The 13,114-nt window shown below is 37.6% G+C and overlaps 1 protein-coding gene across 3 annotated transcripts in view; it reads left to right on the top strand.

Annotated features, from left to right (window-relative positions):
- The window catches only part of PCYT1A (phosphate cytidylyltransferase 1A, choline), a 69,226-nt gene extending 56,380 nt beyond the window's left edge, over positions 1-12,846 (top strand). For all 3 annotated transcript variants that reach the window (XM_051985524.1, XM_051985525.1, XM_051985523.1), the window contains 4 exons: positions 5,192-5,270; positions 5,798-5,940; positions 7,587-7,775; positions 8,530-12,846. In XM_051985524.1, the coding sequence (XP_051841484.1) occupies positions 5,192-5,270; positions 5,798-5,940; positions 7,587-7,775; positions 8,530-8,739 (621 nt within the window). In that variant the 3' untranslated portion in view covers positions 8,740-12,846. The remainder of the gene's footprint in view (positions 1-5,191; positions 5,271-5,797; positions 5,941-7,586; positions 7,776-8,529) is intronic.
- Positions 12,847-13,114: the final 268 nt, after the last annotated feature.

The raw sequence follows: 13,114 nt of genomic DNA, 5'->3' as shown, positions 1-13,114 counted from the left end.
GCTTACACTGGTTCTCATTCTTGCTCTTAGCTAGTTATCAATAAATTATTACTTAACTGATAATTAAGTTTATAAGTGATGTCTCCCTTCCTTTGCTTGCCCCATCCTTTTTTTCTCAGGCAACTGAGACTCAGAATACATTCTCTTGGATTTTTCTTGATGATTCTGTTTGATGGAGATGTTTCTGTAAACAGCTTCCTCAAGTTTGGAGAATGTTGGCCAATGACCTGTGGTAGTCACTAATCCCACACCTTTCCCCCATTCCTCTTTAAAAGAGAATAAATAAAGAAAAATTTGCTTTGCTACCCCTAAAAGATTGCTGTTCTACATCATCCCTTATCATTGCAAATAAGAATTACCATCCAGTAAGTTCAATTCTGTTAATGAAAAAAATTACAAATGAAGATGGCTTAGCCATACCAGATCTAAAACTATATTATAAAGCAGTGGACTTTAAAACTATTTGGTACTGGTTAAGAAATAGAATAGTTGATCAGTGGTTCACAAGACACAATAGTCAATGACAATTATTATCCTAGTGTTTGATAAATCCAAAGACTCCAACTTCTGGGATAAGAACTCACTATTTGACAGAAATTGCTGGGAAAATTGGACAATAGTATAGAAGAAACTAGGCATTGATCAACATTTAATATCTTATATCAAGATACAGTTGAAAAGGGTTCCTGATTTAGACAAAAAGAGTGATATAAGTAAATTAGGAGAACAAGGGATAGTCTACTGTAATGACCGCATATTTAAAATCAGCCAGAGTCAGGAATTCAGGTTAAGGGGAAAATCTTCAGCCTTTATTGAAGTGAAGAGGTGAATAAGGATTGCGATAGCAATATGAGCAAGAAAGATTGCGATAGCAATATGGGCAGCTGCGACAGGAAGCCAGCTAACAGAGGGGGATCTGAGCTGAAAGGCCCTCGCAATGGCAATGCAAGCAGTCTCTCCTTCCCCTTCTTTTTCCACTCCCCTGCCTCCACCCACCAAAATCGTCATTTCCTATACAACACATCAGGATTTGCACAAAGAGTGGGCGGGGGCCATTCTTTCTCCAAGCTTATATATTAATAGAGTATGGTCCAATTACTATTTAGCCTCATGTGCTTGGGACCTCAGTGCATCAACTCAAGCCTCAATCTGTGGGGAAGAGACGTTTTATAGCAATTAGGGTTAAAAATGAGTACTTCGGTTTTTTAAGCAGGGCTGCTGTTGAAGGCCTGCCAACACTTTCACCTGTTCTTATCCAATGGAAAACTGATACACCAGTGTGGATAGAACAGTGGCCCTTAGGTAGTGATAAAATTCAGGCCTTATTAGATATAGTACAGGAGCAGCTTGAACAAGGGCATTTACAACCTTCTCTAAGTCCTTGGAATTCCCCAGTGTTCATTGTAAAAAAGAAATCGGGAAAATGGAGGATGCTCACTGATTTAAGAAAAGTGAATGAACAGATGGAAACTATGGGAACTCTTCAGCCTGGACTTCCATCTCCTACTTAGTTGCCTAGAGAGTGGCCTCTTTGGGTCATTGATATTAAGGATTGTTTCTGTTCTATCCCTCTGGATAAGGAGGATATGAAAAGATTTGCCTTTTCAGTGCCCAGCGTTAACTTAGCTGAGCCTTATAAAAGATATGAATGGACAGGGAATGAAAAACAGACAATGGTCCTGCTAGCAACCCCCACTTCCCTTTGGTGCTTTTCAATCTATCTCTTAGTTCTGTTGAGAAGAAAGGAATTCATGGCCAAAGAAGAATTAGGGAACATTGTAAAATGCAAAATGAATAATTTTGATCACATTGAATTAAAAAGGGTTTGTACAAACAAAACCAGTGCAGCCACAATTAGAAGGGAAGCCAGAGAAAAATTTTTTACATCCGATGTTTATGATAAAGGCGTCATTTCTAAAAATGTAGAGAATTGACTCAAATTTATAAGAATATGTCATTCTCCAATTGACAAATGGTCAAAGGATATGAACAGTTTTCAGATGAAGAAATTTTTTTGTTTTGTTTTGTTTTGTTGTTTTTTGTTTTTTTTAACTTTTTATTGATAGAACCCATGCCAGGATAATTTTTTACAGCATTATCCTTTGCATTCACTTCTGTTCTGATTTTTCCCCTCCTTCTCTCCACCCCCTCCCCCAGATGGCAAGCAGTCCTTTACATGTTGAATAGGTTACAGTATATCCTAGATACAATATATGTGTGCAGAACCAAACAGTTTTCTTGTTGCACAGGGAGAATTGGATTTAGAAGGTATAAATAACCTGGGAAGAAAAACAAAAATGCAAGCAATTTATATTCATTTCCCAGTGTTCTTTCTTTGGGTGTAGCTGCTTCTGTCCATCTTTGATCAATTAAAGCTCTCTTTATCTAAGAGATCCACTTCCATCAGAATACATCCTCAAACAGTATCGTTATTGAGGTATATAATGATCTCCTGGTTCTGCTCATTTCACTTAGCATCAGTTCATGTAAGTCTCACCAGTCCTCTCTGTATTCATCCTGCTGGTCATTCCAATATTACAGAACAGTAATATTCCATAACATTCATATACCACAATTTACTCAACCATTCTCCAAGTGATGGGCATCAGATGAAGAAATTAAAGTATATTTAATCATATGAAAAAATGTTTTAAATCATTATTGATTAGAGAAATGCAAATTAAGACAACTCTGATGTATCACTTCATACTTCATAGATTGATTAAGATGACAGGAAAAAATAATGGTAAATGTTAGAGGGAATGTGGGAAAACTAGGACACTAATATATTGTTGGTGGAGTTGTGAACTGATCCAACCAGTGTGGAGAGCAATTTGAAACTATGCTCAAACATATCCTTTGATCTAGCATTGTCTCTATTTGGCCTGTATCCCAAAGAGATCACAAAAGAAGGAAAAGGATCCAGGTATACAAAAACGTATGTGGCAGCCCTCTTTGTAGTGGCAAGGAACTGGAAACTGAATAGATGCCCATCAGTTGGGGAATGGCTGAATAAATTATGGTATATGAATGTAATGGATATTAATGTCCCATGAGAAATGATCAACAGAATGATTTCAGAAAGGCCTGGAGAGACTTACATAAATTGATGTTAAGTGAAGTGAGTAGAACTAAGAGAACATTGTATACAGCAACAAGATTTGGGGATGATCAACTGTGATGAACTTGAATGAAATGAGTCAGTCCTATTCCAATAGACTTGTAATGGAGAGAGCCATCTGTATCCAGAAACAGGACTGTGAGTTCTGAATGTGAATCACAACATAGTGTTTTCACCTTTTTTGTTGTTTTTTGCTTGCTTTTTTTTTCTCATTTTTTTCCTTTTTGATCAGATTTTTCTTGTGAAGCATGGTAAGTATGGAGCTATGTTTAGAAGAATTGCACACGTTTAACCTATATTGGATTACTTGCTATGGGGGAGGGGACAAGGGAGAGTGAGTGAGGGAGAAAAATTTAGAATACACAGTTTTTCAAAGGTTAATGTTGAAAACTATTTTTGCATGTATTTTGAAAAATAAAAAACTTATTATACAAAATATAACATTAGTTACCAAAAAGAAAAGAATTCTGGAATCAAAAAGCCTTTTTTTAAATTTTAATTTGGCTTTTGGAATTCAACTATAACTCCTTAATATTAGCAATAAAATAGTTTTTAGTTACAGTTTCTGTGGTGATTTTCTTCTTTTAAAATAATAGTTCTCTCTGCGAGAAAGCAGGTTTCTCAGGGAGGTTTTCTGGAGGCAGCCTTAGTTGCAATTAAGAGTAATAATCAACCAAATGCAGCCAGGTGATAAAAGTTCAGATCTTTTATTGTCTCCAATATAGCCCAGTTAGCTTAGAGGCCTATCTCTCTGCTTGCGGATTCCAAGAGCTCTTGCAGCTTTGTCCTTTGCTTCTGCCTCTGCTTTCTTCAGCCACCAATTCAGCTCCAAGTTGAATCTGTCTTGCCTCCGAGAGAGGGCTTCTGGCTCTCAATCTCCCAGAGTGCTCTGTGTCTGCACCAGAGTGCTCCTCTCCAATCTAAATTCAGCTGAACTCTCTTGACTGGGCTTATATATGACTCTTCTGAGAGAATGGGATTATGGGTTTTCTCCCAGAGTGCTTTCTGGCCCTAAGAGCTTCAAGGGAGGTGTGAATTCGGATATCTCATACTAAATCCTGAAATCTCCCAAACGTGTGAACTCCAATGAGCAAAGGTGCAAACACAAGCATTGTATCAATTAGTTCTACTTTTAGTACCTTGTTTCAGGTTCTGGCCCAAAACATCTCCTTGTAAGATTAGATCAAGGATACTGAACCATGCAAAATTAGATAATTATTATCTCTCTCAACTCTAATGACTTAACAGTTTGTAAAGATTCCAATAAGTTTCATTTTATTTCATTAAATGATGAAAAGAGAAGCAATCAATTAGAGACAAATTTGTTTTCAAACTAATTCTGCATTGACAAAGACCCTTACTTAGTAAGTCCTTTACAGGATTGGAAAAAGAAGAGTTTTCTTATCTTCCTTCATAGGATCAATTTGTACTTATGAGATTTACTACAAGACTCACAGGCCAAACTCCATTCCTTAAGCAAAATCATGGTGGCACTTTTCCTTCCTCCTTTCTTTTTCCCTCCTCCCTCATTTTCTTCCCCCTCCTCTCCCTCTTTTCCCTCCTTTCTTCACTTCTTCCCTTCCTTCTTCCCTCACTCCTTTCTTTTCTCTTCCCTTCCTTCCCTCCCTCCCTCTCATTTTTTCAAATGCACATAAAGAAGGTTTTCAGTATTCATTTTTGTAAGATTTTGTGTTCCAGATTTTTCTCCCTTAACTCCTTCCTTCCAAGACAGTCAACTATCTGATATAGGTTAAGCACATACTGTCATGGTGTAACAGCTTTAAAAATAGGTTTCCATAATGTTTCAAGCTGTTGAAGCCAATAAACCTCACTTTTGCCGCTATTCCCTGATGAGGTTATTGGGCTGTTGGCTGTGCAGTTTGTGGATAAATTAGGAAATTTATGAGTATGACCATTGCCTGATGAGATTGTTGGACCATTAGAAAATTTATGACTGTGACAGAGAGTTTAGATCCTAACTTTTGATTAGTGGTTTGCTTTCCTATGAAGGTTTGCTAGATGTTTTCAGATGGTAATTTTTCTGGGTTTGAAATACTTTCCTATTTTCAGATTGATTTTGTAGCCCATGATGATATCCCATATTCTTCTGCTGGGAGTGATGATGTTTACAGACACATCAAAGAAGCAGGTGAGTCAGTGATGGATTCTTAAATTGTGGGACTCAATAGTAACAGAGAGGGTTTAACAGGGGAAGAAACTAATTCCAAGACCATGTCTTATCTCTGGTCATATATGAAGTCTGATGTAAAGCTGAGACAGTCCTGCCTTTTCGTATGGTGGTTTTCAGCACCTTCTGCCCTTGCCTTCCTTTTGACAGCTAATTTAATTTCAGAAAATCTTGTTTATGTATATTGAGTTGCCCAAATTTTTCCTAATCCCAGTATCTTGCAGTCTTCTCAATTTCTGCTTGCAGTTCCTATTCCATAATATTACCTTCCTCTTCTATGGAATCATTTTCTAAGTCTGAAGATTCCCTTTTGTAACACATAAGAGCCTGGGATTCTGTACTTTGCTGTGGCAATGTTATGGCTATACTGACCAGGCTTCCCTTATGAAATATAAATAAGTCCCATCATCTGGGCTAAACAGTGTCCTATCGTGTGTGTGTGTGTGTGTGTGTGTGTGTGTGTGTGTATGTGTGTGTGATGGTGTTAGGCATGTTCGCGCCAACACAGAGGACAGAGGGTATATCCACATCAGACATCATCACCCGCATCGTTCGGGACTATGACGTATATGCAAGGCGGAACCTGCAGCGTGGATACACTGCCAAGGAACTCAATGTCAGCTTCATCAATGTGAGTCATAGCCCTTTGGTTCTTCCAAGGCCTTATGGAGTGTATACCTGCCCAAGATAACAGAATGGACTTGGTTTTCATGTTTCATTAGTTTAGCATCAGTGTAAAGCTTTTAAATGTGTACTAATATATAAGAATACATAGACAATTGGATAAGGTCAATAAATCAATATGTACATAAAGAGTAAAATATTTCTATTTAATACGTGTAAATGGAAAGTGATTTGATATTTGAAATTTAATAATCATTGAACAAATTTTATATGTAAACATATTTTGCCTTTGAAATTTGATTATTTCTTTATAGACATAATTCTCTTTGGAGTTTATAATTATAGTATTATCAGCAACTCTGAGGTCATATTGATAGTACTTTATGGCCACAAAGTGATTTCATAAGTATTATGATTCCTTATTTTATTTGATTCTCAGAACTACTCATAAGTCTATACTGTTACCATTTTACAAAGGAAGCTGAGATAAAAGTTCAGTGATTTGCTCAGGGTCATTTGGCTAGTTAGTGATAGGGCCAAAAGTGGACTTAGGACCTTAGCCTTTAAATCCAGTACACTTTGCGCTAAACCAGTGTTTCTCAAAGTTTTTGGCTGTAGGACCCTTAATTTTTTATTAAATTTATCCAAAGAGCATTTGTTTATATTGTTTCTATTGATATTTACCTTATTTACCACATTAGTCATTAAAACCAATAACTTTTAAAAATGTTTACTATTTCACTTAAAAATAATAAGTCCATTATATGTTAATGTAAATAACATTTCTATGAAAAATACCATATTTTTCAAGACAGGAAAACTGAGTGATAAGAGTGGCATTGTTTTACATAGTTTTGCAAATTTCTTTGATGCCTGGCTTAACAAAAAAATGATTAAATTTTCCTCTCTGCTTCTGCATTTAATAGTATGAAAAATAGTTTTTTACTTTGGAGATCTCCTGAAAGGAACTCAGGGTTCATGCACCATACTTGGAGAACCACTGTACCAGACTATGCTGACTTTCTATTCAACTTATTTAAGATGCCTGAATCTTTAAATTTAAAACAGATTATTCAGGCAATAAATACTGATTTCTGAAGAAATCCTTGTATAGTTTTCTGGGAACCAAAGCAGTATTTTATTCCCTCATTTTATTTAAGAGGAAACTGAATAACAGAATGAGGAAAGCTCTAAATTAGTGTTAAAGGCAGACCTAGAATTTATCACCCTCATTTTCTGAGCAGATCTCTTGCTATGCAATTGACATTTTCTTGACAGTCTTATTCATTGATCTTCCATTTTCTGGATATCTCCATTAGAAATGGATATTGTCTGAACTTCCCATGCTTCAGGCTTGGGTTTTACACCTAAAGAATCCATTTGCATTAGTTAGGTGTCTGTTTCTCTCTGGATATCCATTGTAATTTGTTTATGGGTCTCAGGCCTGTATGAAGAATTTGGTGTAGATGATCATTTAGCTCATAATACATGTTCATCCATATTTATCTTCTAAAATAAAAAAATTGTAATGGGATATGGATGGAACTGGGATTTTTAAAATAGGAAATTATAAACAAGATATTAGAAACTTTCTTTTCCTTTTATAGCCCATTCTAAGTAAATATTTTTCAAAATAATTATTTCCTTTTCCAGGAGAAGAAATACAATTTACAGGAACGTGTAGACAAAGTAAAGAAGAAGGTAAAAGATGTAGAGGAGAAGTCAAAAGAATTTGTGCAGAAGGTGGAAGAGAAAAGCATTGACCTCATTCAGAAGTGGGAGGAGAAATCCCGAGAATTCATTGGAAACTTCCTGGAAATGTTTGGTCCAGAAGGAGCACTGGTATGATTTTTCTCACTGATTAGAGAGTATATCCTTTTAAGCATTTGGATACTTTTCCTGAAGAATGATATTAGATGAATTCTTACTTTAAGTAAATATACCTGTTTGAATATTAAAGAATCTGCTTTGAAAAAGCAAGTGTCCTTTCCAAATTATTTGACAGTGGCATATTTCACAGCAACAGAGATTTATGCTAAATTACAAAAAAGATTTCTTGAGAGGATTTGGATATTGAAAAGGATGATCAAAGAGCTTTAGCTTCCACCAGGAGACTTTCAACAACTTTGAAGACTGATAATTTTCAGTTGAAATGGATTGATCTATAATTTTGTCTAGAGGGAAAGGGTTGATGTAGAGATGGCTTTCTGAGGCATCCCATCTACTTCTAGGATCTTATGGTTATATAGTCAGCAGGTGGCTTGCTATAGCATAGAATCTCTTTAAAATTTGTTTGTGCCTGGGAAGTTCCCAAAGCCATTGCCAAGTGTATGATTCTGCATCCTTGTGTGACCTAAAGTCATCCTGCAATATTTGAAGCCTAGGATAAGTCACTAGATAACTTATTCAAGTACCATGTGATCTAAAAGCAAGTCACTAGGCCTCCTACGGTCTCAGTTTCTTCAGTCTAATTGAGAGTTGGAGTGTGTGATCTCCTGGTTACGTTCTAACTCAGAATCCACAATTCATTACTATTGATCTAGCACTAACCAACAGTCTCCTCTAACTTTCCTTTTGTTATCCTTTCTGTTCCCAGAAACACATGCTGAAGGAAGGAAAAGGCCGGATGCTTCAAGCCATTAGTCCCAAGCAGAGCCCAAGCAACAGCCCTACTCGTGAACGCTCCCCTTCTCCCTCTTTTCGATGGCCCTTCTCTGGCAAGACTTCTCCACCATCCTCCCCATCAAACCTCTCGGTACACAAGGGTGTTCAGTATGACATAAGTGAAGATGATGAAGAGGATTAATTTGCCAGCCCAACTCCCTTCTTCCTTCCTCTGTCCTCCAGCTGTCTTTTGAATTCCAAATTGTCAACTCAAGGATAGTTGTAGGCAAGGGAAGGAGGACCTGGGACAGAGATCAAAATAGCCTGTCCTCCAAAAGGCATCACTTTGGGAAGCAGAGGAGGGACTGCCTTAGATGCCTCTCTTCCATTCCCCTGCACCAGCCTGTAGGAGGACATTGCTTTACTGTTTGCATTCAGATAATCTTGAAGGGAAAAATAATAGTTTTATTAATTAAGAAAATAGCCTTTTAAATGTAATAAGTGGAGCCCCAACTAGGAGAGGAAAAAGAGAATTGTTTCCAGAGGCCTTCCTCCCACCCCCACCCCCAATCACTATAATTTTGTTTCTGCTCTGAAGCAGACTGACTTGCCAAGTTTTTACACCTGATGTGAGCCATGCCAGATGTGGTTTAGGGAAAATGATGTGAACTTCCTTATTTTTGATTTCCATTTTTTCTTTTCTTTTTTTTTTTTCTTTTTCTTTTTTTTTTTTCTTCTTCTTCTTTTTTTTTTTTTTTTGGAAGGCAAAGCTGACCTCCTGAAGTCACAAATACCCTAAGCTGGTTGCTGGCAAATGTGCTGAGGTGTAGTAAGGCGCTCTCAGAGGAGGTTCTCTGGGTTTGTTTCTTTTCACTTCTTGAGGTGGATCTGCTGGAGATATAGCATTGTGATCTTTGAGGACAATGAGTAGAGGGATAATAATTCATCAAACAGTTTCCCTGAAATGTTAATCTTTTTCAGAAAGTCATCTCCAATTTACCGAGCTGCCTAGGAGCCCTTGTGTGGGCTTTTGCTTCTTTTTCTCTCTGGCCTGCTTTTAGAGCACAGAGGATACTGTGATACTTGTGTAGGTGTGCACTCATGTGTACACATTGATATGCAAACTCAACTTATAAACTGAATTCCAGTGGAGAAACAGTCTTGAACCCAACCGTTCCCATATCTAGAACTTTACCTTGCTTTTACCAAAAAGGATACCACTGCAAGTGTTTGAAGGCTTTCAGTGTGTTCTTTTAATCCATGTTCCCATGCCCATATTTAATGACTGAAGAAGAATCTTTGGAGTTTGGAAACTGAGTCAAGAACCTGCCTCCCTTTCTTTGACAATAGCCACACTCTCTCATTGCTTTTCCTCAGAACTTTCTTGAACTTGATTAGTACTCCTGATCTCTTCCTCCGCTCTGAGAGACAGAGCAAACAGAGACAGTTCACCTCTTTTTGCAAAACCAGACCCCAAATTCCTTTCCCAAGCGTGTGACCTGAGTTAGGTGCAGCCCTCACTGGCTCCCTCCCACCCACCATTCACCTGGGCCTGCCTCAGGGGAATGCCCCTTGACTCCTGTCCCAAGGAATGCAGATGCTTCAGGCTGTGCTGCTGCTGCTGCTGCTGCTGCTGCTGCTGCTGCGCATGTACCTGCTTCTTAGCTTCACCATCCTGCCTCCTCAACCAAATGGTCAGCAGAGCAGCTGCTAGTACCCCAGTGCTCACCTAGTGGGCCCAGGGGAACGACTGCTTGTGTCTGGCTCTGCTCGGTTGCTTATCAGTGCCCCTTGTGGGGGTGGAGTTTTAGTGTTTTCAGCTTCGAAAACCACAAATTGCTTTCTGTGTTTGTCCATGTGTTGGGGCTGTTTGCCTCCCATGGCCTCCCACATGAATGCTTTCTAATAAAACCTGTTTTTTGTGCCTGCTAGATGACAAGTAATTGTCACAGGATTTACACTGTATTTACCAGCAAGGCAGCTAGAATTCTTAAGATTCAAGCTGCCTGGAGAGGCTGCTGGCATATCAAAGTGAAGGAAATGAAATAGAGGGAGAGTTCCTCTGTGTTCCCCTGTGGCTTATGGAAACTGTGTTTCTGATGAAGCGCCATTTTTATTCTGGAGCTTTTTGGTTCTAATGATCTTTGGTTTGGGATCCTCTGTAACATTTAAAATCTATGCTATGCTGCTTCATGGCTTCATTTGATCAAGTGTTCATTTAACTTCTTTGCTTCAGCCAGGCAGGCTACCCTTGTTAGTGATACTGTTTTTGTCTAGAACATTCTTCCTGGTACAGATTTTATATTTTTTGAGACCATATTTAAAAGCTGATGGTGTGGGGGAGGTTACTGCCGAAATCTGTCCCCAAGGTGTTTTATGGTATGGAATGCCCTAATATGTTAAGTTTACAATTTCTTCTTTAAATGTGTATCTATCCACAAAGAGAGACTTTTAGAATATGGTTTGTCCTCCTTTCAATTGTTCATCAGAAGTGTATTGACTTTGGAGTGTTAGCAGATAAGACTTACTTCTCTTTGCTAATAACTGTTGGAATACTCTGTTGAGATATGCCCCATCCTTAGCAAGTAACCTCTAGGCAAATTGTTTAGCTACAAATTGTAAAGGCTGAGTTTGTGGTCAGCAGCTATCTTTTGACCTGTTTCAAGTGGACACCATCCAAATACCAGATAGCTTTTCATGAGGTTGATTCCTTTTGTGGCCAGAAATGTTTGTCTGGATATCTTAAAGTATACCTTTCAGCAGGTTTGCATATGAGGAGAGGGAAACTAAGAAAGGAAAATAATTGATTCCACTGGAACCATGCCTCTTCCACTCTTTACCTAATTAAATCAAATTAGAGGGGAGAACTTTCTGTACCATGATTGCTCCTTTCTTTATGAAGGGGTAAGATTGTTTCTCAATATCCATGTGTCAGTGAAAGCAGTAGGTCCAAATGAGATAGATAAGATACACATAGCATAGACTTGATAGAGGGTTCAAAGCTAGATAATAGTCTGCAGGTTAGAAAGAGGTGCTGGTGGCAGTCATAGATTAAGGATGGGACAGTTTAGTAGTGGCCTGGACAGAATATATACTTTCTGCTTTGCAAAGTTATTAATCACCACAACAGTGAGGAAATGAGATGTAAAATTTACATGAAAAAATGGAAGGGGATTATTTCTCCTGTTTTGTTTGGCCTCTCCTGAGAAAACAAAAATCAGACCATAATTAGAGGCTCAGGTGAGAATATGAGCCAGAGTGTTCTGTAAATTATGGAGAGAGGGAAAAAAAAATCTACACATATCATTAGGAAAGGGAATAGGTAACTTCTTTCTCCACCATAAAAACACATTAGGTTATACCATATTTAATTTTTTTCTTTCTTTGCCTGGGGCCAAACACCTAGCAAATAAGCATTGATGGGGATTCATTTCTGTTGTACTTCTTCACAGCCTTTTGTTCTTCCATCTTTAGATTATCTTGATCTAAGTATGACTTCCTCCATAAAGGAGTTTGATGCTTTTTAGGACCTTACTATAGATTTATTCCCCACAGTCTCTTCAAATCAACTACATTTGCCTTTTTAGTCCTCTCAAAAGCCATAGCTCTCAAGAATTTTCTCTGTATACAGTATGATAGGGAGCCTGACCAGCGCAGATGGGAAAAAAATAAAAAGATTGATGTTTTGTAAGTAATTGTATTTTTTTTAAACTCATCAATATAAGTATTTCTAAGAATGTATATTTTTCAGAGTCATATCACAATAATTTGTACTTTTTTTCCTTCTCTTGCAGAGCAGGTTGTCATGGGATACAGAATGGTCCCTACTAGCTGTTTTCCTGATTAATAAATGGAATATGGTCTTGGGGTTATGATATTAGAATACTAATTTCCTTTTTAAAAAGCCCATAACACAGCATTTTCTTTCTGCCAAAGTCTTAGATAGGTTTTTGCTAGATAGGGACAGGAAGGTAAAAAGTGAAAGACTCTGTTTTATATTAGGATCCAAGTTGAAATGACTCAGGTTAAGTTCATTCAGATTGAACATGGCCTTCCTGACCCCATAAACAAAGATTTTTCATCTTAGATTGTTTTGAGGTTGAAGCTCCTGGGGGAAAGGAATTGTCTTGAAAAGAAACACAGATCTTGGCATGAATGTTAACTTTATCAATAATGCCATAGAACCCAAAGGAAAGTTTTTCTCCATCGGTGTGTAGTCTATCAGTCTCTGTCTGTGTGTTGTTAATCTGTTCAGAGTTGTTTTGGCTTTTGTCATTTAGCCAAATAAATGCAAAATGATTTTAACCAATGTTCTCATACTATGTGTTTTGATATGAGATGATATATTTGTTTGGGGGGACAAGGAAGTTTCCCATTTACCTTTCCCTAGCAGAGCTCTTTGTTCCTGATTTAAATTATCACATTATGCAAGCTGGATAACTGTATTATCTCAAAGACATTCTTGCTATTATAGCCTGATAGAGAAGCTTCACAAAAATTTTGCCACACATAAGTGAAATCCCATCCTAAGGGTCCTAAAGTGATGCATTTATATTCTATAGTAAAAGGGATATTTT

This window comes from Antechinus flavipes, chromosome 3 (assembly GCF_016432865.1).
Source record: "Antechinus flavipes isolate AdamAnt ecotype Samford, QLD, Australia chromosome 3, AdamAnt_v2, whole genome shotgun sequence".
Classification (NCBI taxonomy): Eukaryota; Metazoa; Chordata; class Mammalia; order Dasyuromorphia; family Dasyuridae; genus Antechinus; species Antechinus flavipes.
This window is presented reverse-complemented; position numbering and strand designations above follow the sequence as displayed.